The following is a 26,351-nucleotide window of genomic DNA, read 5'->3' as shown; positions in this document are numbered from 1 at the left end:
TCTGGTGAGGGGACTGCGGGTGCTCGATCACCTGGGCGACAGCAATCATCGCCTGCTGGAATTCACCATCCAGCGCAGGGTGGCAAAGGCCTGCAGCAAGACAGTAACCCTGGACTTCAGGAGGGCCGATTTTAATGGGGTAAGGAGATTAGTCGGGGAGAGACTGAGGCCCCGGAGGGGAGGGAGTTGGGAAGAATGGTCGTTCCTTAAGGAGACAATCCTCCAAGCCCAAAGGGTGGCAATTCCAACAAGGGTCAAAGGGAGCAAGAGTGCTCAAAAGCCCCCGGGGCTAACAAAAAGCATCCAGGAATGTCTCAAGGCTAAAAAGGAGGTGTACATCCAATGGAAGGGAGGGGCCATCACCAGGGAGGACTATACCTCGGTTGCTTGGGGCTGTAGGAGGGTGGTCAGGAAGGCCAAGGCGAAGATGGAACTGGGACTAGCAACCTGGATCAAGGACAATAAGAAGTCTTTTTTTTTTTTAAATACATAGGGGGTAAAAAAAAAGGTTTTGGGTAATGTAGGGCCTCTGCAGGACGTGCTAGGAAGTCTGCTGGTCGTACCAGACATCAAAGCTAACTTATGTAACAATTTCTTTGCCTCCATTTTTCTGAGCAGGGATCAGGTCATCCCCCACATCATGATCCCTGATGGTCCCAGGGGAGGCGCAGCCAGGCCCAAGGTTGGAGTAGACCTAATCAGGGACCTTCTGGTGGGACTGGACGCATCCAAAATCAGCATGTCCAGATGATCTCCACCCCAGAGTGCTGAGGGAATTAGCAGAGGTCATTGTGGGACCCCGGCATGGCTTTATGAGCACTTATGGTGCTCTGGTGTGGTGCCAGAGGACTGAAAAAGGGCCAATGCGCTTCCCATTTTCAAAAAAAGGAGGAAGGAGGACTCAGGAAACTATAAGTCAGTCAGTTTTACCTCAATCCTGGGTAAGCCTTTTGAGAGAAATTATCCTGGTGCATGTCTGCGAGGGGCCAGCAGGGGAGATTATGCTTAGGGGCAACCAACACAGGTTCATTAGAGGCAGGTCCTGTCAGACCAACCTGGTGGCTTTCAATGACCAGGTGTAGCAGTGGATATAGTCTTTCCGGACTTTCCGAAGGCCTTTGACACTGTCTCTCATCCCATTCTCATTAAAAAACTAGGGGACTGTGGTGTTGATACCTACAGTCAAATGGGTCGCTAACTGGCTGAAGGGCTGCACCCAGAGAGTGGTGGTGGACAGGTCTTGTTCAACCTGGAGGGATGTGGGCAGTGGGGTCTCCCAGGGCTTGGTCCTCGGGTCCGCACCGTTCAACATCTTCATCAGCGACTTGTATGAGGGGGTAAAAAGCACCCTGTTCAAATTTGTAGATGACACAAAGATGTCAGGGGAGGTGGGCACGCTAGATGGGAGGGACAAGCTGCAATCGGGTCTGGACAGGTTACAGGGATGGGCGGATGAGAATAGGATGGGTTTCAACACTGACAAGTGCAGGGTACTGCACCTGGGGAGAAAGAACCAGCAGCATACCTACAGGCTGGGGAACTCCCCTCTCGCCAGCACAGAAGCAGAAAAGGATCTTGGAGTCATTATTGACTCAAAGATGAATATGGGCCACCACCGTGGGGATGCAGTCAGTAAGGCATCCATAGATGCATCCATAGATGGATCACGAGCAGGTCCAAGGAGGCGATCCTCTCCCTCTATGCGACCTTAGTCAGGCCCCAGTTGGAATACTGTGTCCAGTTCTGGGCGCTGCACTTCAGGAGGGATGTGGAAAACATGGGGAGGTTCCAGAGGAGGGCCACCTGCATGATTGGGGGCAGCAGGGCAGGCCCTATAAGGATAGGCTACAGGATCTCAACCTGTTCAGCCTCCACAAGAGGAGGCTGAGGGGGGATCTGGTAGCCACCTATAAACTGGCCAAGGGAGACCAGCAGACAATGGGAGAGTCCCTGTTCCCCCGAGCACTACTGGGACTAACAAGGAACAATGGCCATAAGCTGACAGAGAGCAGATTTAGGCTGGACATCAGGAGGCACTACTTCACGGTAAGGGAGGCTAGGATCTGGGACCTAGGAAGTGGTCCTTGCTCCTACCCTAGGGGCCTTTAAGAGGAGGCTAGACAGACACCTTGCCGGGGTCATCTGACCTCAGCATTCTTTCCTGCCCATGGCAGGGGGTTGGACTTGATCATCTGCTCAGGTCCCTTCTGACCCTACTAAATATGAAACTATATACACACATATGTACATGCACATATATACGTGGATGAATTACTGTAGATCCATTTCTCTACAAAGTTCTGAGTAGACAAACATTTTAAAAAATATTAGTCAACAGTGAAAAGTAGGACTGGTATATAAAAGGGTGGGCATTTGTACCCAAAAGCTTATAAAAAGAATAATTTTTCCAACTATTTAGTTGGTCTCAAAAGATATCACATTTACCTTGTCTGCCTATGTCCTTAGACCAACACCACAACAAACAACACCCACAGGACTGTATTTCAACCAGAGCATATACCCATAGACTTTATATTGAAACTGCATCAAGACCATGAGAAATCTGAAGGATTTAGCATCTTATTGCATCTGAAATGTCATATCTACTTTTAGAAAAAGCAGGAAATCATGTCTCTTTGTGGGACACTCAGCATAATAAACACATTAAAGCAGCATATGCATCTCAAATGCAGTGGTTTACAACCTTGAGGTCACAACCCCACTTAGGGTCGCCATGATAAAAATGGGATTGTGTACTGTCAGGGAGAGGGGCAGGGAGGATGCATGTTGCCCACTGGGAGCTTGGGGCTCCCCACTCTGCTACCCTAACCCTAGGGCCTCTGTGGGAGAGTGGGGCGGGGAGGCTTGATGGTGCTGCCAGAAGCCCCACACTGGCTGTACCACCATGGCAAGGTACCCCCTGCTCACCTGGCAGCAGCAGGGGACACAACTCTATGCCACCACCGCTGCTGCTCCCAGGAGGGCAAGGGGCACCTTGCCATGATCACACAGCTGCTGCGGGGCTTCCAGCAGTGGCATGGAGCCTCCCTGACCTTCCATGATGGGTCCCGCCCACTGGGCCGTAAAGGGCCCAGAAGGTAGGGCAGCAGGTCAGGGAGTCCTAAGCCCACAGCGGGCAGCCTGCATCTGCACCCCCACTACAGGTTCTGCTCTAGCCGTGCCACCTGCAGTGGTAAGGGGAAGGGGTAGCCAGGCTCCACGCTCTGCTCTGGCCACAGCAGCTGCCGCCTCCCACAGGCGCTGCAGGCCCTGGCCCTGTAGTTCTGGCAGCCCTGCCAGCAGGGCTGGCGGGGGAGGCACAGGGCCATGGGTTGCAAGTGTAGGGCACCAGCAGGACTGTGGGAGTGGAGGGCTGGGGGTGGGGAGCAAGGGGGCCATGTCAAGGAAAAGGCTGGGAAGCACTGCTCTAGTGCTATTCATTTGAAAGACCAGAATGGCACTTTAAAACAAACTACATAAACATAGCAGTGCTAAATATGCAGGCTGGGGTATAAATCAGCACACAGCAAAGGCAGGGTGAATTTTGCTCGGGACAAACCTTTACTTGTGTGAAAGATGCCATGAGGTCTTTAATGTCCACAATGCCAACACGTCTGGATATTTGTTCTTAAGGTTTTGCGAGAAGGACAAATAAACACACACTCCCCCACTCTCTGTACCTCCCCTCTGTCTCTCTGTCTCTAACTTTCACGCAACTTAATTTATCTTCTTTGAAAAGATTAAAAACTTCAGTCTGTGCAATAGGAATATGAAATTGTGATCTATGAGTGACAAAACCTTACCATAAGCCATTCTTTCTTTCAGCCAACTGAAAGAAAGGGTAAACAAGTCTCTCTATGTTTTTTTAAATAAAAAGGTATCTATTTATAGCTGCATTTATTGAGGCTGCTTCCTTATCAGGAAGCATGTAGCTGGGAATTACTGTCTGCCTACATCGGAAATTCTTTCAGACATACAAAAACCCAAAAAGGAAATTTCCCTTAAAAAATATACTGTGCATTTTTGTTACTGGTGGGTTTAAAATAAAGAGCCAGTGCTTCTGACCAGGTCACAGCCCCATCGGGATGCTGCAGACTAGAAGCCTTTAAGACACCCGAGGGAAACATACAATACTTGCAAGGAACTCAAAGAGGGAAAAGTGCTGAGAATGCATTAATAAGTGATCCCCCCCGCCTTCCAGTACGTTTAGATGGTACAATTCCAGTACCATCCCTTAATGCCACACCCTCTCCTTACCAAAAAGCACAGGCACATAAGGCTTATCTTCACTGGAAAATGTTGCCACAACTAATTGCTATCGTAGGAGTCAGGTGAACTTGCATGTTGCTGCCCCCGCCCAGTTAGTGCAAACCAGGACAAACTGTACAGAACTATATCAACCGTGATTAAATACTTGTCCCAAATTCACTGGTGCTTTTGTCTGCTTGTCTCTTCTCCCCGCCCCAACACATAGGCAACACAGTTCAAAAGGCAGTGCAATCAGTGCTGTTCCACTGAGCAGGAACTGAAAGATACCAGAATCCTGCACCTTATTCCACATTATCTGCATGCTTCAAAGCTGGGATACAGCCATCCAAAAGGATGGATTGATGAATGACTGTGCGCTTGCAGGAGAAAGATACACACCTTCTTCCATGCTGTTGGAACGCCTCACATTCCCGAGTATTACATACAGTAACAATGAATGAGTTAGCGGATCTACTGCTCGAAAAACCGACTGGCCAAACTGCAGTATGAGAAGGATGTAGCTGTGTGGGATGCAGAGCCTTCAGTAGGAGAAACCATTTTGCCATAGTTTGAGGGAACGAGGCCATCTATTTTCCACTGCTGTCCAGCCTTTTGGCCATAGCATAGCTACAGCACTCCAGCTTTAAGCAGGAAACGGCTCTTCTCTGTGCTGGGACCCTCACCAGCATGGATACATTTAATTTCTTGTTAACTATTCTTAATTCAGCGCTTCTGTTTTCTTGTCAGTTTACTCATGACAAGGCTGCCTGATCCTGTCATGAATGCAAAACAGGTACATACTAGTGGGATGAGCATATGGAGATTGTATTGAGTCAGGCAGAGGCACTACACCAAACCAACCTGTTTGGGCTATTCATTTTGCAGGACTGTCTGAAAGATTCACCAGCCAGTCCCAAGTGATGCCAAGCACCACTCTGATACAGACTCTGGAAAACCTCATTGTTAGTGGCTATTGATTAACCTGCTACCGACGAAAACTACAGGCCTATTTCATAAGATAGATAACTCATAAGATCTGACTTTTTAGAACACAGATTGCAGATGTTTTAAAGGCAGCACAAACCTACACAGTGCAGAAGAGGGGATATGGTCCACAGTACACACAGCCCTCCAGCCACTTAATTCAGGGTTGTCCAACTTCTAAGGCAATGACAGGGCATAAGGAAATATGAGTTTTTCTCTGGCATGTGGTCTTCAGGTGGCCCTGGGTAAGTCACTGAGTCTTTCTGATAGTCTGCTTTCTATCTATAAAATGAGGACAATAGTGCCATTAAAAAAAAGACATAAAACATTTATATAATTTTTTTTAAAGCTCACTTATTATTATGAACCCTCACAATGCTGAAACTTAACTCTGTTTCCTCCTTTCTTGTCTTGGTTTTCTATTAAACAGCAGTCAGAAAGTACTGGGCAGAGCACCAATCTTTTGATATAGTAAGCCTGTTCAAAGCGCTAGTTATCTGTTGTTCTAAAGGCAGTTTTATAGGGCTGCTTGCCACGCTGGTGGGTTTTTCTAAGGTGCTCCCCACACAATGGCTTGTTATGATAGAGTTTCTTAGTCAGGACTTGCACAGTTTCTTTTCTTTCCTTTCTTTCTTTCTTTTTGTGTGTGTTAATTATAGGGTTATTTGGGAGTGTTGTGTTCTTGACACTTTTTTTCTTAGGAAAAGAAATGAGCACTGATACATTTGTTTGGTAAAACACAAATGTAAAAATTATACAGAGACATGTGGGGGCGGAGAGGGAAGAGCAAGTTAATTTTAGGTTCACTGATCTTGATGGCATCCCTTTAAAACAAGGCTAAAAATGCTTCAGACCCAGCAATACCATAAATGTCCTGCTGCTTTTGCTTTTGATTCTTCCCCCCACTTTCCAGGGGAATTCCAGGCAGGTTCGGCTTGAATCCCAATTAAAGGGATACAGCTCCCTTTCTTCTGGCAGTTGAGAGCGACATGCGTTTAAGATTTAAAACCAGCTATGAGGCCTTTCATGTGTGCAGCTGATTAACGGAGCATCACTACTGTCCTGTCAGCAACTTATGTCTGGGAACCTGGGCTCCTAGGGGTGCACCAATGAGAAGCACATCCCTGCTTAACAGCTGCCTACCACTCTGCACATGCCAAGCCCACAAATGAGGCAGAAGCTGCTCTGAGGGTGGCACCTGCACTCTCTCTCTGTCTAGGTGCTTGGGAGGGGCACCCCAAGGCAGCTTTACTACCTTGTCTCTGGGGTTGTTGTGTGCAGAGCAAGAACATGTAGATGAAGCTCTGCTTCTCAGTGGTGCTCTCCAGTGTGTCATAGGAGGAGTATAGATGTCCCCTTGGTCTTTCCCATCTTGGTTTTGTGAGAAAAAGGGGGAACAAGATGGGTTTTATCCTTCCAAGCATTTTCACTGCAGACTGGCCACTACATTAACACAGCCTGGGCAGGTGACAAGTGTGAAAATAGTGCAGTGTACTTGCACACCTACTTTCTTGAGCAGCAGAAGCAGGCATGCAGCACCGCGTTCAAATGCCCAGTTCTGCTACTTGTCAGTCTCAATGCATCTGCCAAGGTGGCCAAAACAGAGGTGACTTCAGCAACCTGGGGTGCTGTTCTACACCTTTCTTTTACATCCGCAGTGACCATGAGTGACTGAGGTTCCTGAATCTGTGGGGGCACCCACAGAAGCCACCGATGGTGGTGGCCCTGACGGGGGGGCACCAGCCCTACCAACAGCATCGGTATCGGTTGTCAGGGGAGGCACTGGCCCTGTCAGGGGGAGCACATGCACCCCTGTGCATCCCCTACCAGTCGCCTATGGCAGACACATGGACAATGAACTAGGCTCCTGATGGAGTCCCTACTGGCAGCATGGCTTTTAACTCCCTGCATATGCCTGTGCCTACGTGTTATGCCTCAGGTGAAATCCAAGCCAGGCTTTTCTTGGCCCACAGGGCACAACCCTTCCAGCTGGGCCAGTAATAAGAGATTAGTTTGTCCATGCCAAGAGCTTTCCTGCTAAAGTAGTGTTAAATTAAATGTCCTCCTTTTAATCTCTTCAAGCCTAGACCCTTGCGCTCTAACCACTAGATAAATGGTTCTCAATTTTTTAAGACTCCAGACACCCCTCAGGAAATGCCAGCTCTAACTTCTCACTCACTTTTTTTACTATAGAAAAATAATAAGTCTTTTCACATTTAAAAGTGGTAATAGTAGGTGTACCCGATGGCACCCTTAACAGAACCTCGCAGTACCCTAAAAAAAATCACCGCGATAAATGCAGTCTCTCTTTGATAAAAATGCTTAATAACTTATTACAGTAAAGTAGAGACCAATAAAGATCAGAACCACATTGTACTGGGCACTGTACAAACACAGAGGAGTTACCAGTTTCTGCCTTGGAGAGCTTACAATCTAAATAGACCAGACAGAGGCTGGTCAAATACACAAGTAGAGCGCACAGTATGGTGGCTGACAGCATAACAGCTACAATTTTGCTTTTTCTTGGATTGGATTCCTTTGGGTTTAGTGACGAGGGATTAGCTAAAAGTGAAGAAAAAAAAATTATTTGAAAAGAAGAGGATGAGGGGAAATGTATGAGCATGTAGTGGAGGGTAAGAGGGGTAGGCTTGGAGTGCTGAAGTGAAGATGTTGGCAGGGTAGGAGCAGGAGGATGTGGAGCAAGCCAACTCACTGGCACCTGGAAGCAAAAAAGCCAAATCCATGTCATACTAAAATCATGGAAGCTCAATCACTTACTCCAGGATTCATCCCACAGTCATTAATTTAACATTCTGGACATCTCTCTCACTCCCTTTGTCTTCTGTAGCTTTATTTTTATTTCCCTGAATGTGCGTCAGTCAGTTTGGTTCCACAAGGATCCTTCCAAAGCAAATATTTTTATTGCTCACTGCTCTAAATGTGGCTTAGGGTGAAGGGCTTTTTTTCTTCCTCCTTCTCTATGTACTTGAAGTTCAATGCATTGAATATTCTAGTAACTAAACAGCAATATGTCTAATGCTTAGAAGCAGCTTTTCCTGCTGCTAGCCAAAACTAAAAAAAAAAAAAAAATTAACAGGTGCCAAAGGATTAATAAAAGTAGTAACACAATTAATAAATCCTACATAGAAAAACAGATCACAGGCCATTGTGACAGTGTTGTTGTGTCTCCTCCTCCCCCTAATTGTTTCCTGCATTCCTTTGAAAAATAAAAACAGTTGCACTTAAAAAACAAATGGTGCATAAGAGCAATAATATGTAGTTGGGAGTAATGCACTCACAATAAACTGCTTTCAGGTCTGGCAAATGCCTGTTTTGCTTTAGCGTCTTCCCAACCCAACAGCCCTTTGACTGCCTCCAATCTACTAAGAGCTGCATTATGGCTTAGTTAACACATGAATCAGGCAGAGGTTATTTTCATACAGCCATGTGTCACATGAGCAGAGTGCCTGAGACCGAGTACAGGACTGAGCAAAAGCAAGTGGTCTGATCTTGCCCAAGACAAGAATCCAAACTACTCACGCAGAAAGAGATGCCATCAGGTGCATATAAAACACTCACTGTTATTTAGCACTTCTCATGTATATTTCTACTGTAGAAAATTAAATCAAGTACCCTTTTCTTCCATCACCAGGGGCAATGGAACACACGATTATTAATGCTGCCTGCTGCTGTATTACAGTGACACTAGCATGTTTAGATGAACAGGAGACCCGACTGAAAGAATATGAACACATCTGGGAAGTCTTACAATACAGCTACTGTTAGAAAGCACTGAAGCTCAACAGAGCCAATCACAGGCTAGACTACATCAAGGGCTAGACCCTGAAAAATGATGAACACCTGCACCTGACTTCTGAAGAAACTGGGAGCTGCAGGTACTCAACCTGTCTCATGAATAAGCCCTAACTAATTTAATTCGCTCTTCTCTTCACAGCCCCCAAGAAATAATACTTTGCATTATAGAGCATTGATTTAAACATTCCTCTCTACATCATGATGTTGCAACAGCACCTGGAATAGTGCATTCAGTTCTGAATGTCTCAATAGCAGATAGATTGTTGGGAGTTCACATAAAAGCAACAAAATATTTTTTTTTAAGAGTTCACAAATGATTGATTCAAAAAGAGTTAACACGTGCAATTTGCCTCACTGGACTCCAAGGTGTGATCAAGAAAAGAAGACCTGCTTAGAGAACATGGAAACATCCGAAGGAGTTTCTTGACAGCAAATGCATCCACACGTGCACTTTACTGCAGGGTAGATTAATTAGCTCTACAGTAAAGAGTCACTGACTACATATGTATTAGGGCATAGTAAACTAATTAACTCCGTCATAAGATACAACTGTTGAAGACAGATATTAAATGAATGACTGTGGGATGAATCCTGGAGTGAGTGATTGAGCTTCCATGATTTTAATATGACCTGGATTTGGCCTTTTTGCTTCCAGCTGGCTTGCTCCACATCCTACTGCTCCTACCTTGCCAACAGGGATAGTACTGTCTTACAACAGAGTAATTTACTGCACTGAAATGCACATGGTCAGCCTAACAAGCCAGGGGAGTAGTTTATTCCAGCTCAAACTGCTCCAGAGTTTACTGCTTCACATTAATTGCACGTGTAGATGCACCCAGTGTGACCTATTATCCTGTGGAGTCAGGAAAACCCATTCAAACTGCAAGAATCTGTAGGAGCTGGAAGGCATCACAGGTCCTTTTCTTCTCTAGCTTCAGTATTTCTATGCCTCATGCTGTAACATCTTTATAGTAAAGATGTGATGAGAATGCCTGCCTGGCCCATTCGGAACATCCCATTACAGTTGTTGTGCAGTAGAGGTAGTGGAAAAAGGCAAACACAGGACTGTTTTATTTTTTCAGGTTAAAGAAATAAAAAGCTGCTTTCTCTGAGATTCAGCACCTAATAAAATACACAAGAGAAGAAGGTAGGAATCTTAACTGTATTTGGTTAATGTCACATGACTCTGGGAAAAGCCCCATTTAGTGGCTGGGACTTGAGCACAGTATCACATCTCCTGATGGCCTTCAGAAATAATGAAGAGGGAGGGGGTTGAGGGAAGATCAATAGTTATCAAGTGTCAGCCAGTTTGAAAGAATTAAAAGCAAAGGATGACCCAGACCAGACCCTAGATCTGAAAACACTAAAAAACTTTGTGGATCTGGACCAGATATTTATAGCTACCCCTCATTTCTGTAATGGCATGAGCCAATTTCCTTGACATGAAGTGCCCTGCCTTGAATTTGAAAAAGTTCAGACAGATTCAGATATCGTGGTCTCATCTACATCTCTAATAGAAAATGGTCCTGCAGAATTTAATTAAAAAATACCCCACACAGATCACTTAAATTCTGTATCTCAGGGTGGAGAAGGTGCTTTGTTATCTCTGTAGAAAGCACTGGTGAGATCATTACTGGAGAAGTGTGTTGTGCTCTGGAACCCTTACTTTAAAAACAGATGTCACAAATGGAAAAGGGCTGGCTCGAAGAAACATACCAGAATGATATGAATACTGGAAATTGTGCTATACATAACATTTCATAAGCCCACACTCTTATTCAGTTTATCCAAGGAAAGGTTAAGAGGTGACTCAAATCACAGTTTCAAAATTCCTATATGGGAATGTAACTTTTGATAGTATCTAGGAGGAAAGACCATGACAAGAGCCAATTTTTGGAAGGTAAAGCTCAATACATTCAGACTACAAAATGGGACATAGGCTTATAACTTTGAGGGTAACACTCGTTGGAACACATCTAATGAGGTGGTGGAATCTTTATCACCTGAAGTCTTCAAACCAAAGCAAGAAATCTTTCCTAGAAGACATGTTATGGGTTAAACAGAAATCCTAGGTTTTATGCAGGAATCACTAGGTGAGGCTAGAGTAATAGTGGAGGTCAGTCAAGAGTATCATAATAATCTTTTTTAGCCTTAAAACTCTATGAATTAGTATCTCCAAAGAAAGGAATTCCATTAAAACCATGATCTCTGCTCCACATTGCTTACAATTTCTACGAGACAGGCCACAGACGTGGTAGAAGACTTTTCCCGAGATGCTTGCTAACTGGTCTGCCCTGGCATTTCACTGTACAAGAAACTGGACAGGCGTAAGAAATATTTGTGGCAGGGATAACTTCCTGAAAATTTCAACTTACGTAACTATCCAAGTCAATCAAAAATCAAATAAAAAAATCTTTTGGGTCAAAAGTTCTCCATTGGAGGTTTACACTTGGTCTACAGCGGTGGCTGCACAAAAGTGATTTGAGTGATGGCTGGCCCAGCCTGCTTCTTTCGTGGCCAACTTAGTTTAGTTACCAGATCCAGCTGGGAAGGCAGCAAGTGAGTATAAAAGCCAGCAAAAGAGACTTGGCTTAAGAGAAAGGAGACAGCAAACTAGAAGACTGCCTCCTGTAGTAGCTTCTGGAGCAGCAGAATTGAAGGAAAGGACATAAATACTGATCAAGGCATGGGGAAGAACCTCAAGAACCTGTAGGCCACAGTAAGCAGAGAAACTACCCTTTGCTTTGATATTTTGCCCACATGTAGTGACAAAAAATAAACCTGTTCCCTGTTAGAAACTTTGATTGTGGCTGTGAGGCTTTACTGAAATGGGGAAACTGGCCAGTAGGCTTACACACAGGGAAGCAGCTACTTACACACAGTACGTACTGTGGGACAGGATAAAGGGGAAACTGAGGGCTAGTAACAGATAGGTGGTGCCAAAACAGACAATTCACACATTCTGTCCAGAAAGCTAATCAGATAGGATCACCTGAGTGAATGGCTGCACAGGAAGGAGAAAGCAAGAAGAACAAATGAGCAAAAATAGGTGGCTATCACAGGTAAGCACAGGACACTAATTCTTGGGACAGAAAGAGAGGAAGAACAGGATTTCTAGATGCACCAATAAAAAAAGGCAGGGGTCTGGCTAAGGAATGCTAAAGAGGCATGCCTAAAGGAAAATTTAGGATAGGGATTCTCATGCTTTATAATACCATGGATATGTTTTAAAAAGACGGTGTCTTACGGACTACCGCCCTTCCAAAATCCCATCCCACTCTACGTGGCACTGTATTTGCCACCAGACTGTGATTGCTCCTTGAATAACAGTAGTACTGAGACCTGGTGATTGCTGAACTAATGACTGTATGTAAGTGTTAAAGTTGGATTTGTTTCCTTTCCCAAAAGGAAAATTCTAGTGTCTCCTTCCCCCCAGCCCCCCATTTCACTCCTCACACCCCAAACCGTCATAGCCACTGCCCCAACCTACTCCCCAACAGCTACATCATCTCAGCAAGGAAGCACCTGATCTGGCCTCACAATCAGCTCCAGTCCTGGTCCTAATGTCAACTACATACCACTCTTTTCTCCCCACCAATGGAGGGAATGGTGCCCTAGAGGATGCCACTGGGATCACTTCTCCCCTTTTCATACGTGCATTCATACTTTCCAGTGCGGTGCCAAGGGCAACTGCAGGAGGAACTGGCTGTACCATGTGGCCAGTGACTACTCTGTTACCACCACCAAAGAAGTTCCTTTCAGCTGGTCACACTTGAAGTTGTGCTAAAATAGAAGCCACAACACAGCAAGCAGCCAAATCATGTCAGGCTTAACCAAGCAAGAGGGGCAGTTTGTTGAATCAATGGGCCAAAATCATCCCTGGTTCAACTCTGCTGAAGTAAAATACTTCTGGTAGGATTTGATCCTCTCCTTTTTTATTCCCCCCTTGCCACAAGAAATAACTCAAGCACATATGACAAGGCAGAAAACAAGCTTTCACTATTTCTCAGCAATTTCCTCAATTAAATAAATGATAAACACTCAGCAACTAGAACTTGTTTAAAAGATGTCCCCTTGCACACCAACCTGCAGAACATGCACACCCTTCACCCCACCAGCTTAGCCACCCCATTGGTACTCACGCAGGTGTGCAGGCAGTCTGATCGCATCTTCCTCCATCCTGATTGCTCGAGGCACTGGGACATGTAGTGGTGATGAAGAAGTGTAATTTGGTACCGGGCTCGCTGGAGGCGTGTATGAAATTCTTTCCTGCTGTTAAAAAGGAGGGAGAGAGAGAGAGAGAAAGAACAATGTGAACTTTGGAATAGAGGTGTGAAACTAAGACAGGGTAGAGGGAAGTGGGTGGAAGGAAGGAAGTGTGCATGTGTGGTGGGGGCGAATAGCACTTACTATGCACCAAACTGGCCAGGGAACCACACAGAGTATCTAATTTGTCCACTTGCTGTATAGCTCTGCAGAGGGGGGGAAAAAAAAAAAATCAAATCCCTAGAAGTTCCAAGCCTGCAAGTTGCAGCCAGGGAATACAGAGCTTTTAAGATGATTCTTTTCATCTCAGAAAGGTCCAACAAGTTTCCACGGATTTTCTCAGAAATTTGCTGGAGGAGGAAAGGTAAATGACACAGAAGTAGGGAGACTTGTTTTAAGTCACTGTAAGTGTGTGTGTGTGTGTGGGGGGGGGGACTGGGAGGCTTTAAGTCACTGTAAACCTCATGGCAATTCTGTATGTGTGCACATGCGTGCATGCACACATTAGGCATAACTGTTCTACAGAAACTGCTCAAATGACTACATCACATAACAGCATAACTGCAATGCTGTGGGCATTAACATTAAATATTTAGCACTTTATATTTTCAGAGCATTTTGCACACATTAAGTAATTAGTTGCTTTACTGTAATAAATGCTATTAAAGCATTATATTACTTGACCCTAATGTACTTGCTGCAGAATACTGCAGGATTTCTCCCTCCCCCCCAAGTTATTTGCAACTTTTTAAAGTAAATTAAATTTAATTTGCAACAACAACAACAACCACCACCAGTCAGGAAAAAGAAAGTAGATAACAGAACATTCAAACAGAGTTTAGAGGCGACTTGCAAATGCCATGCTAGTTCCACAATTGCGTGCTCTTGGTTTTATTTCCTAAAATGTCTGTAAAGAAATCTAGGACTAAAATTTCATCTGATCTGATGGAAAAATTGCTCCATATTCTAAACATGTGCTGTAATCACATCACAAATTATACCCTTTGTAAATAAACATAGCCACAATTTTGTAGGAGCATAGAAATCATCATCATATGCTCCCTGATGATTATGTAAGCTATCCCAAAGCTATGCTGCTAACATTTCACGATAGCGCTGCAGCTAGCTGGGAGTGCACAAAAGAAGCTACATTCACATCAAAGCTTCTGTAGGAACACTTTAAAAATGAATGCCGCCACATACATTCCCCTTTCTCACCACAGAATGCGGGAAACAAAAAAGACCAAACTTACTGGCAAAACAACGGGAAAAAGTAAGATCCATTATAAACAACAGTGTTGTCACCAAAGTGTGATATGGAACTAGAATGACAATGTCATGGCTTTCTGGCACTCTGTCCCATGCACACAAGGGACAAGAGAGTCTTCCTTATTCCTGACAACATGAATCAAATGGTAATAAAAAATGTAAAAGCAGAACATTCCAAGGGGGGGGCGGGGCTTGACAATGAAAGAGAATTGGAAGTATTCAACTTTGTACCCTTCAGCCACTGCTTCAAACCAAGTTTAGGTCAGTCTGATCCGTAGGCCATATCCTATTCCAGGCACAAAGGTGTCCCTGAATAATAATTAATGCAAAAGGGTGAATGGTCCTCCTCTTCTTTGCTACTTTTTATGACTTTTCACAGTGATGGTATGTTACAAATGTAGAAGTGTTAATGATTTTGCAGGGCTTCGAGCAAGGTAGAAGATCACATTTAAGTAATACTCAAATCCACTTAGATGCCTCATAGGTAGAACAGGATCTGGCCCATAGCATCTTTTAGCTGCTCAGTCATGCACATACACATTAAAGAAACAATTTAGTTTCAGCCCAGATGCCCATCAACAAAAATCCATCTTCTAACAACCACAATTACAATAACTGGCAACACTGCCAGTACTTGCAGCAGAGGCATCAAAGACTGAATGGGCACAGAGAATGAATAATCCCTACTTGCAATGTGCTTCTTGTTCTGGGGTTATTTCTTTAATTCATATACCATCTTCCCTCCAAAAAGGCTGTGGGCAGTTTATAATAAGATTAATTATAAAAAACAGGGGAAAAAAGGTTCAAGTAAAACAGTATAACAAAACGACTCCCCTAAGCATTATTCCAGAATTTGACCCCTGCCTGTTAAACACTGCCCAAGTAAAAAGGTCTTGCTATATGCTTCTGTTGTAAGAAAAGTTGCTAGGCACTCTAGCAGGGCATGCGGGAAAGCCTCCACTTGTCAAGACCCTGGCCTTTCCCTCTTTTGTGGAGGAATAAGGGCCTTCACTTCAGCATCTTTTACCATGGCTAAGTTTACAGGGGATTACTAGCTCAAGAGCTGGAATATTCTTTTGCTGGGGATATTCAGCAGGTAAGAAAATGGATAGAAAAATCTACATGTAGAAGTTGACTGCTATGCCCTGAACTTGTGCAATTTGCCCTCCAGCCAAATATGGCTGACACTGAGCTTCGTGTTCCAATAAGGTCCATGCCACTGTACCCAGGGGAAGTTCTGCACTTTCGCTGGCATTTTACATCTTCTGAAAGTCAACATATACGTAACAAATGGGGAGCTGATAAAAAACGAGACCAACCACTTCCTTGCACTTCCTGCTGTGATCCTCAGTTCAGATATCTGAACCGCAATACAGCTGGTGATGTTGCTTATTTAATATGATATTTATTTTTTTGAGAAGAGGGAACCCTGTCCAAATAAAGCCAAAGGATACCTGCCTCTGACAGATTCACTATAAGGAAAAGGGGAAAGAAGCAGCCTCTTTCACCTGAAAAGCAGGAGACAGACCACTACTGTGAGCTCTGCTAGCAGCCTCAGGTCCCATTTCATGCTTGCATATGTTAATGGATCAGGGCTTCACAGAGGAGCACCAACAGCCCGAGAAAGGCCTTCCCACTGGACAACAGTGGGAGGGAATGCTAGTAACATCTACAGCAGAGCCCCACTACTCACAGCATTTCCATCAACACCCAGGAGGTGTTGCATCATATATGAAGACATAGTGCCTCAAGCCACCACCGCCTTTCTGTCTACATAGCTTTACCACTAAAGGTGAAGCACAGCCCACAGTATTTTAAACAATATTTATAACCAAAAGATGCAGTTTCCCACAGACTTTTTAAAAAGTAAATGCATCTGATCCATTGTTTTCCACCATTCACAAATTCAAGGTAGGTAGGAAAATGTAACAAAAATTGTTGTTATAAACATTGCAGAAACTGTGGCTTTTGTCACAGCTGACATTTCCATTATGCCGCAGAATACAATCGTAGGGTGTGAATCAGCCACAACTGTAGGAGAGAGTCTCAAAGGCCAAGATGGGAGTTGGCCGACCAAAATATTGTTTTGTGGTTTTAAAAATTTTCTGCCCTATTAATACTCTGCATTTCTTCAGTGCCTATAATCCAGTGATCACAGCACTTTACAGTATAATTAAGGAGAGCCCATTTTTACAGAGGGGAACCTGACTTAACAGAAAGAGTACAGTAAGCATGAGCTAAGCCAGTGGTTTTCACACTTCCTAGAGTCATGGAACCCCTTCATATCACTACTTCTGCCATGGACCCTCTACCTCTAACTTAAAGATTGAGGTGGAACCAGGCAACCTAGCTCAGCAACAGCAGCACACTGTCTCCCAGCCCACTCCTCCACTGGCCCCAGTCTCATTGCAGAACCCCTGATGACCTATGGTGGAACCCCAGTGTCCCACAGAACACACTAAGCTAAGCAACTGCAGAGTTAAGATGCCTTGAAAAACAATAGCTAAGGTAACCCTAGGACAGCCTTTACATCTGGATAGTTATGACTGACTAGATTCTCAATGGTGCTGACCACTGAGACAAACACAGATCGTAAGTGACTTGGCCAAGTTCACACTGGGCACTGAATTTTCACCATGAAACACTGCCTAAACGTATAAGTGAATGCATAAAGCAGGGGTGGGCAAAATGCAGCCTGGGCTGCCTGTCATGTGGCCCTTGATGCCTTGCCAAAACTCAGTAAGCGGCCCTCTGCCCAAAATAATTGCCCGCCCCCGTCATAAGGTCACATCTAGCTACTGAAGGCTAGTCAGCCAGGTTCACAGATTGTATAAACTGAGTTCCTGTTAAGTCAACACACCTATATGGATTTATACTAGCTAAAGACTTTGCCTGGGGAAGTCTAAAAGAGGTAAATGCCATAATTAGTGGAAATGGAAGAGTTCAGTCAAATTAATTCAGTATTTTCCTTTGCATTGTCAGAATCAGATGATGAGGTTCTGTTCCTAACTCTGCCACTGACTTGCTGCACAAATTTGGGCAAACCATGCAGTCTTTCTGCAGCTAAGTTCACCCATTGGTAAAACCACCTTTGTTAAGAAATGTGTGAGAGATAGTTTGAGATGGTTGGTGAAGCATGCTATAAAAGGGCAAGGAATTATGCTGGGCCAGGCTCACAACCTGATACAATGGTCTAACAAGACTGAATATTATAAGTACAAAAATAAAAGATCAGCCCTGAATAACTGCAATCTACAAATAACTTCAAAATAGCAATTCCATAATATTTTGCCTGTGGCTGCAAGTGCATAGGAGGATGCACAGGTTGGCATGATTCCTACTGTCTTAAGAGCTTTTGGAAGATATCCCTTCAGCTCTCACTAAGCCAGAAAAGTTTGCAGGGGAACCTTACTCAGATTAAAACCACTTCAAGAAAATGGTCTGGGAGACTCCTTCTCTGGTTCTGCTTCCTAGCTAGGTCCTCCAGCAGTATTATCTGGTTAACCAGCTGGATATGAGGCTTGCTAAATGCTTTGGGAATATTTTCAGGAGAACACTTGAACATGGGCTCATGTTTAACTTTAGTGGGATTTAATCAACACTTAAGTGCTCTGCTGGGTAGCAATGGATTTAAGCATGGCCACAGGAACTTCCCTGAATCAAAGCCTAATACAGGACCTAGTCTTCACATTCAATTTTGCTCCTTTCTGTCAGAGTGCAGTGCTACGGAAAAGTCCTTAAATCAAAAGGCCCAGTCTTAAAAGTGAGGTAACACACAATCTTCATCCATGAAGCCTACCCTGCATGAGTATTCATATCCAATTAACTAAACTCCCAAAGTCATGTTACAGCATGCATTGCGTTCAGCCTGAAAAACTGGGATAGATCCTCTGTGGACAGAATCTATTTTGGTAAAAAATTCAGGTTAGCAATACAAAGTGAATAACCAAGGGACAATTCAGAAGAGGCAAAATATTTTGCCTTTACACTGTTGGGTTGTTTTTTTTGTTGTTTTTTTTTTTTTGGCGGGGGGGGAGGTTGTGAAAAAGTCTAGTATATTTTGTGTTTTTATGAAAAAAATCCATAACTTGGGGGGTGGGGGAAGTCAAGTGAAAACAACCAAAACCAGCTTCTCACCGCTACTAGTATAAGGCCCTTTGATGCTGCAGGCCTCTCTCTGGCTTGCAAGCTGATAGTCCTATTTCTTTTCCCACACCAAGTCCTCAAAAACTGCATGCACAAAGTAAATTCATATTTTTTGCAGAAGTGAAACGATTGCTGAAGAAAACATGTTACAAAATGTATTCCCAATGACATGACACTGAAGCAGATGGAAAAATTAGTATATTGCAACTGAATACTTTGGTACCCAGGAGGCACATGTAAACCATGCAACAGCATCCAGGCTGTCAAGATGGCTGATGTGGCTGATCAGCCCTAAATGTGTATATTAAAAGGCCCCTCCTCAAGTCCCAGATGGAGAGCGTGACTGTGTCCGTCACTGCAGAGAAGTCAATGCCACTTCTACATGTAATGGTATTACAGTGTTCAGGCCAGCTAAACGAGAGCGAAAGTTTATTTCTGCTTGCTACACCGTCTGCTGACTTGTTACCCTATGTCCCTGACTCACAGTACTTCCTGTTTACCTAGCCCAGAGTTTCCCAGATCTTGATACCTGCGGCACACTGTTTTTGTTAGATCAAAATTGGCACACGCTTCACTCTAGGGCCCAGAAACTACGTCCATCTATTTTATATATATGTATTCCATATACATATAATGTGGATAGACAGGCAAACAGAATGAGCTTTCTGGGCCTAAAAGTGAAGTGTGTGCCAATTTTAAATCTAGAAAAAAAGTGTGCCCCAGGTATCAAGATTTGGGAAACTCTGGGCTAGGTAAACAGGAATATACATGCACACTTATATATAAAAAATTACGTGTGTGTGTGTGTGTGTGTGTGTGTGTGTGTGTGTGTGTGTGTGTGTGTGTGTGTGTGTGTGTGTGTGTGTGTGTGTGTGTGTGTGTGTTCCTGCTTACTTAGCCCAGAGTTTCCCAAATCTTGATACCTGGGGCACACTTTTATTATATTATATATGAGAGAGAGAGAGAGAGAGAGACACACACACACACACACACACACACACACACACACGCACGCACCAATATATATATATTTCCCCACAAAAAACATGCAACATATTCCATTTCCCTGCAAGAGGAAATCATACCAGTGCTAAGATACACGTTTAAAAAAATGACACCAAATACATCCTTCTCTAAGCAAAGGATTAGTTTCTAGACCGCTGGTTCTCAACCTTTATAGCCTCAAGGCCCCCTTCTGTAACTTCCCTGAATTTCAAAGCACCCTAGCTGAAAAACCACTGAGCTAGATTTAAATTCAGAAAAGATGCAGGGGTGGTGGCCTTGAGGCTAATAAACTTGAGAACTACTGATTTAGCTGGTGCCACTTAAAAGTGGTTAGGACAGGACATCATAGATTTCATAGACATTAGGGCTGGAAGGGACCTCGGGAGATCATCGAGTCCAGCCCCCTGCCCAAAGGGCAGGAAGTCAGCTGCGGTCATAGGATCCCAGCAAGATAAGCATCCAATTTGCTCTTGAAGGTGTTCAATGTAGGTGCTTGAACCACCTCCGCTGGCAGACTGTTCCAGACCTTGGGGGCTCGGACAGTAAAGAAATTCTTCCTTATGTCCAGCCTGAAACGGTCTTGCAGGAGTTTGTGACCGTTTGACCTCGTCATCCCTTGGGGCGCTCTGGTGAACGGACGTTCCCCCAGATCCTGATGGTCACCTCTGATAAGCTTATAGGTGGCCATCAGATCACCCTGCTCTTTCCACTGTCAGCCCCATCCCACCGCCTGGTCTGTTCCTCAGTAAGGGCAAGGGCACCCCCTTTTGCTGAGGCTGCTCCTGCAGAATCTCACATGCCAGCAACCACCCTTGCAGCCCCCACTTTTGGCCCCGGGTACATGGGAGAACTGGAGGGGTCAAGCCAGACTGCAAAGCATGGATCCACCTGCTCGCCCACTAACAGCCGAATGCACAAGGGAAGGCAGCAGCACAGGCGGCACTCTTCAGAGGAACAGCCACAGGTGTCACTGGAGCAGGCACATGGTACCAGACAGGGGAGGACAGCATTTACCTCTTCACAGGGAGGGGGGGATCTCATGTCACACTAGCATCACTCTTGTAGCACACCCTTTAGGAATAACTGACCTAGCCTTTCAAAAGGGTCAAGTATCAGTCCTACCCGCCCACTGAGCATCTCACTACCAGGTGGAGACACAGTAATGTGGGTTTAAAAAAAAACAAAAAAACCCCCAACCACTCTAGTATGCAGGGCCAATGACTAAGGGAAAATGGAAGATGAGCTGCACCATCCCCCTTTTAGTCTCACAAATGGTCCCATCTGGGTGAGGTGACACTGCTGCCCTCTAGTTATGAGCAACGCTAGCTGTCAGTAAAGCTTCCAGCATCATCCATACTATCACTACCAACCTCGTATGACTATCACCTACCATGGTATCATGACCACCTTATTATGCACGTGAAATGCTGGGCCCAGAGATGACACTGGCATTCTGGCCATGCTCTTTAGTTAGTAGCACAGGTTTGAAAAGAGATCTCCTAGGCAACAGCAGACAATCATTACCTGAAGAAAACCCCCACATTACCACTGCAAACCCTCACCCATAGCTAGTTGTGGGGAAACACCGCTCCCCTGCCGTGGGATTGGAAAATCCCCTTGTGCAAAAATTTATACTGGGTAAGGGAGCCATCAGTTTCTAAAGAAGTACATTTTTAGCTCTCTCGGCTGTAAAAGTAAATGTTCCAAACACAAACACAGTGCCCTTTGCCTGACTGCACAGACAGAGTATTACCAGCTCTGTTAGTAGCTGTAAGAACGGATATGTCAAAAAGGCAAGTTGAGGCAAAAAGGTGGATGCCATCGCTGGAGAAGCTGAGGCACTAGGGAAAGGAGAAAAGGGTTTCCTGACCTTGGGCATTGATGTGTAGGTTCTTCCACAGTGCTACCTTGGCAAACCAGGAGAGGGTTAGTGAGGGGGATACATTTAGAAATGCAGAATCTAGCCAGCAGGAGACCAGGGTCCTTGGGTTCAAGGAGCAAGGGGTATTGGACTAAAGGGTGTCTGGCCAAATGGGGGCAGGTTTTGGGAGAGTAGATTCTGATCTGGCAAGCACCACTGGGTTTTGGGTTAGGCCCATAGCCTGCGCATGCCAGCAGGGGAGATGGGGATGGCAAGAGGGAGGTAGGAAGAGACCTGGGGCATAGAAAAGGGAAGCAGGAGCTTTGCAATTTGGAAATACAGATTAAATTCCCTTTTGTGTCTCCTTGTTAATTTCTATAGCAGACTTCTACTCAGTTTTGATCCCATTAATATAGTAATTCACATCAAATCTATAGAAGCATAATCAGAAATTAGAGAAATTAAAACAAACATAGCTCCCTGGAATGGACCTTAAGCAAAGCAGCACTGAGAAAAGATTAACATCTCATTTCCTCAACACAGAGAGCAGAGATTGTTTTAGTGACCTTAGTGAGTTCATGGAGTTCAGTTCCTCCCTGCCTCCTTCCTTTAGACTGAATCTGAATCTCAGAACACTAGGGCAGGAGAGATATGCCCTAACATCTCATTCCCTGCTACAGTGAATGCTTGGGTAAATGAATACAACAGAGACGCTCCAGTTCATCACAGAAGGGGAAGGGAATGAATGCTTTTCCCAAGATTATTACAGCCACTGTTCTAATTAAATTAAAAGGCTACGGACAACAATATTAACACATTCAAGTGTTGTGAAAAGCTAGCCTGCAGAGGTCAATGCCATTGTGGAAAATGCCATGATAGGATTGCATTATTGTCCGAGTACTGCAGAAATGTCTCAGAATTAGCAAATACAAACTAAGAATCTCACTAGAGGAATTCCACACACGTATTGCTAATATCGGGGGGGGGGAAAGAGAGGATAATGGCTCTGAGGAGCTAATACAAGGGAAAACTACAATATAATATTGAGGCAAAGACTTCAAGAGGATTCTGAAAAGGACTAGTCATTTATATGAATAAGCAGATCGCTATCCATAGGAATCCTAGCCAGCATGCATAAAATTTAGGAGGAAGACAGGTCCCAGCTCACTACTGACTAGCATCTTGCACCTGCTCCTCCTGCAGTTCAATGCACTGGTGCAGAATGGGTGTAAAATGCCATCGACTGAAAATGGGAGAACATTATACACACTTTGCACTGATAATAGCACAAGGGGAAGGTGAACTGTGAATAGGTCCTGGTGCCCCTCAAGTTCCAAGGCAGAAGCGAGCTCTGAATCATCTGCCCGATGCTATGAAGAAACACTCTCTTCCCCTTGGCTCTGTTCCATTGGCATGTGATTTCAAAATTTCCCATATAGGGACTTTCTTGCATTCCCTTGAAGTGTGTGCTACTGGCAACTATCAGAGGTGGGATTCTGAAAGAAAGGTCTACCATCCTGATCAGAACAGCTTCTTTGTTTCTTAATATCCAATTGCAGTGTGCCTTTAAACCAAAGCATTTAGAAAGGCCTAAACACAGACTCTACCATTGTGGGAGGAAAAAAGCCCCCCAAAAAACAGAAGTGTTTTAAAATCACTGCAACTGAATGTCTTGGATGATAGCAAAGACAGTGCTCCCTGTAGATACGAGGGCACAAAGCAACTATCCAGGTATGCAAAATTGTATATTAGAAGGATGTTTCTTAGTATATTTTTCCTGTTCTCTCTGCAAAGGGGAGCATAGGTGAACAAACCTACGACTCTCGCCATACGGTAGTTACACAATATCACCTGTATGCATGGGAATTCACACCGTGAACGCCCATTAATGCTAACAAGAATCGTGTATACCTGGTTTCACTACAAAATTTCTGGAGGCCATGAAACTACAGTGTGAAGACTGAAGGGACAGGTTTACAACCAAGCAAAGGGGAGGTGCCCATATCATATGCTAAGAGGCAGCAGCACCCTGTAACTGTTACCCCAGTGTTGTGCTGAAATGGCAACACAGTGTTTTCACTTTGCTGCACTTCAGGGTCCTTACTACAATAAAGCCCTGCAGTCCTACTGCGTACTGAAAATATCCACAGGTTTGTCGTCATAATTATCTCTCTGGAAGTATTGGACTTGTTTGGGTTTTTTTGTTTGTTTTTTAAGCTAATCACTTCTATGAAAAAGTTAAATTTCATTGCCAATTGTTCTAGAGCAGCAGTTCTCAAATATTTTCACAGACTGTCATCGCCACACACGGCCTAGTTCACAGTCCTACATCTTTGTAGCAGCAGCTACAGCCATCTTGCAGGTGGAAGAGTAATCTTAGGAAAGTATTTTGTAAACTTTTAGCTTCTTTTAATATATGATGTGCTCCTGGAAGCAAGGAGGAAAGTCAGAATACCATGGAATGGACACTCAAAAATGCAATTAAACAAAGAATTGTGGCATACAGGCCACTTTGCAATAATATTACAGAGCCTGATTCTGATCTCAGTTACCTGTGTAAAATGAAAAGTCCCTTTATATTTTGAGTAAGAGCTCCAGACTTGCTTCAGCAGCAATTTATGGCCCAGAGACTATTTTTCTCAGCAAACACCCAGATTTGCTCTCCACCCCACAAAATCTATTACTCTGGACCTTAAAGTGAAGAGTGGATATAAACATATCCAGTTGAAAACAACGTGCATCATGAAATGCAGCAATTATCTTTTGTCTGATATCATGTGCAAACTGTGACACACCCAAAATCCAAGGTACCTGCTTTAAAAAAAAAAAGTTGTTTATATTTAATTATACACACCTCATGCCCACACAACTTGAAAAGAATACCTCTCCACAAAGCACATCTGTCAATTGCGAAAGACAATAAAAAAAAAATACTGATCATCCAGAGCTTCAGGAGATGGTATTTAAAAAGAACTTTTAAAACCAAGGAACTGTGCTAGGACTGCCACTGCTGCACTTCCATTGCAAATAAAATAAACTGTATATCGTGAAGTTGTCCAGTCTATGCATCTAAGTTTTATCCCAATAGGATAGATGTCTTTAGAAATCTGTCCACCAGGAAGAAAAGAATGGTGCCGATATGTCTCAGTGCCTTGCAGTATTTCATGACGCTTAAGGCTTCAGTTATAGTTTTCAGGACAATCAAACCAGAACTGAACGTCCTGTGAAATTTACAATGAGTTTTAAACTATGGGGAGCAAGGCTGATAATTGAGACCCATGTTCTACCTGTGTTCTTTTCCTGGTATTGCCACTGTGACCTTGGGTAAGTCACTTGGTCTTTTGTGCCTCAGTTTCCCCTTCTGTCCTTGTCTGTTTTGTCTACTTAGACTGCTAGCAACTTGAGAGGAAGGTTATCCCTTGCCATAGGCTTGCCCAAGGCAGATATAGTCCTGGTTGGAGCTTTTAGATCAGTGGTTCTTAACCTTTTTGGACTTGAGGCACCGCTCTGTAACTTTTGTGAATAGAGTGGCACCCAAGTTCAAAAACGAATTTATATTTCACAGTGCTTCCTTCCTCGCAGAGAGGTCTGGCAATGGGGGGTGGCGGATTGGCCAGGCAGGGACAAGCTTGAGCCTGCCCTTATCTGCTTAATTTTCTCACACCTCACTTATCTACTCACATTTTGCATCACCCTTCAAAGGATCTGCCAGTAACTTGGTTAAGAATCAGTGCTCTATAGCAGTGGCTCCCAACCTCTGGGCATAACCCAAATCAGGGCCACGGAGGGTTCAACCCTTGCTCTGCCCTTCCGGCTCTCCCAGAGCACAGTCCGCGTAGCTCTCGCTGTCGCTAACCCCATGATCCCAGCCCGGCCTGGGCTCCTTCCTAATAATCTCTTACCTCAATGTGGAAACACTGAGAATTTAATACCATTAGACATGATAGGAAGTGTGCCATACATTCTTTAATAACATTTCCTCTGATCTATTAAAAGAAAATTGCTGCCATTGCCTCTTAAACTTTGATAAGCCAAGTCTAGAGACATAAAACTAATCGTTTCCTCTAAGGACATATCAGAAAGCAGAAAGAGCTGTGAAAAATAACTTTCTTTGCGTTGACTGTCTCTATTATGCAGAATCTGTATAATTGGAGAACATCAAATCATAACCTCCTCCTCATAGTTATAAGTCTCTTTCTCTAGGATCCTTTCCAGCCTCTATAAACACATGAGGACTACAAAGCCAAGAAACAGTGAATCAAAGAAAAAAAAAGAGTAAATCAAGACAACTGGTAAAGTTTCACTTGGAATACTATGCACCACATAATTCTGAAAATAGAAATAAAGCAATGAAGAATAAGTATTCTGAGTCAGAAGGTCCAGCTTACACAGAAAGAAAAAAGAAGCTACAGAAACAAAGGGAGAGATGACAGATCTACTCAAATTCTCAATCAGAAGCAACAATAAAGGAGGAGAAAGACACAAAATGTGTTTCAAGAAGGGCAAGCTTAGATGAGATATGGGAAAGTGCCTGAATTATAAGACACAATGGCCAAGTGAAGCTGAGGTATATCAAAGATTATTGCTGAAACAAGATATGTAGGAGGGCATGACAGAGTTAATTTGTTCTCAGTGCCCTTGGTTGGCCAGAGAGTCCTTCTATCCCTATCTACCATTCTCAATCACGAGTCAAAACCAAAGCAAAGGCAATCAAGAAAGAAATGAAACATTCGCCAATCAATATACTAGCTTAGTT

General features: G+C 44.1%; 1 protein-coding gene across 7 annotated transcripts in view; it reads right to left on the bottom strand.

Annotated features, from left to right (window-relative positions):
- The window catches only part of ETV6 (ETS variant transcription factor 6), a 179,296-nt gene that overhangs the window by 104,734 nt on the left and 48,211 nt on the right, over window positions 1-26,351 (bottom strand). For 4 of the 7 annotated variants that reach the window (XM_090043820.1, XM_090043822.1, XM_090043824.1 and 1 more), the window contains one exon: window positions 13,191-13,320. In XM_090043820.1, the coding sequence (XP_089899946.1) occupies window positions 13,191-13,320 (130 nt within the window). Of the gene's footprint in view, window positions 1-13,190; window positions 13,321-13,458; window positions 13,477-26,351 lie in introns of those variants that run through there. The other 3 variants (XM_090043823.1, XM_090043825.1, XM_090043828.1) reach the window with 2 other exon arrangements.

This window comes from Crocodylus siamensis, chromosome 4, assembly GCF_052110815.1.
Source record: "Crocodylus siamensis isolate JL-2025a chromosome 4, ASM5211081v1, whole genome shotgun sequence".
Classification (NCBI taxonomy): Eukaryota; Metazoa; Chordata; order Crocodylia; family Crocodylidae; genus Crocodylus; species Crocodylus siamensis.
This window is presented reverse-complemented; position numbering and strand designations above follow the sequence as displayed.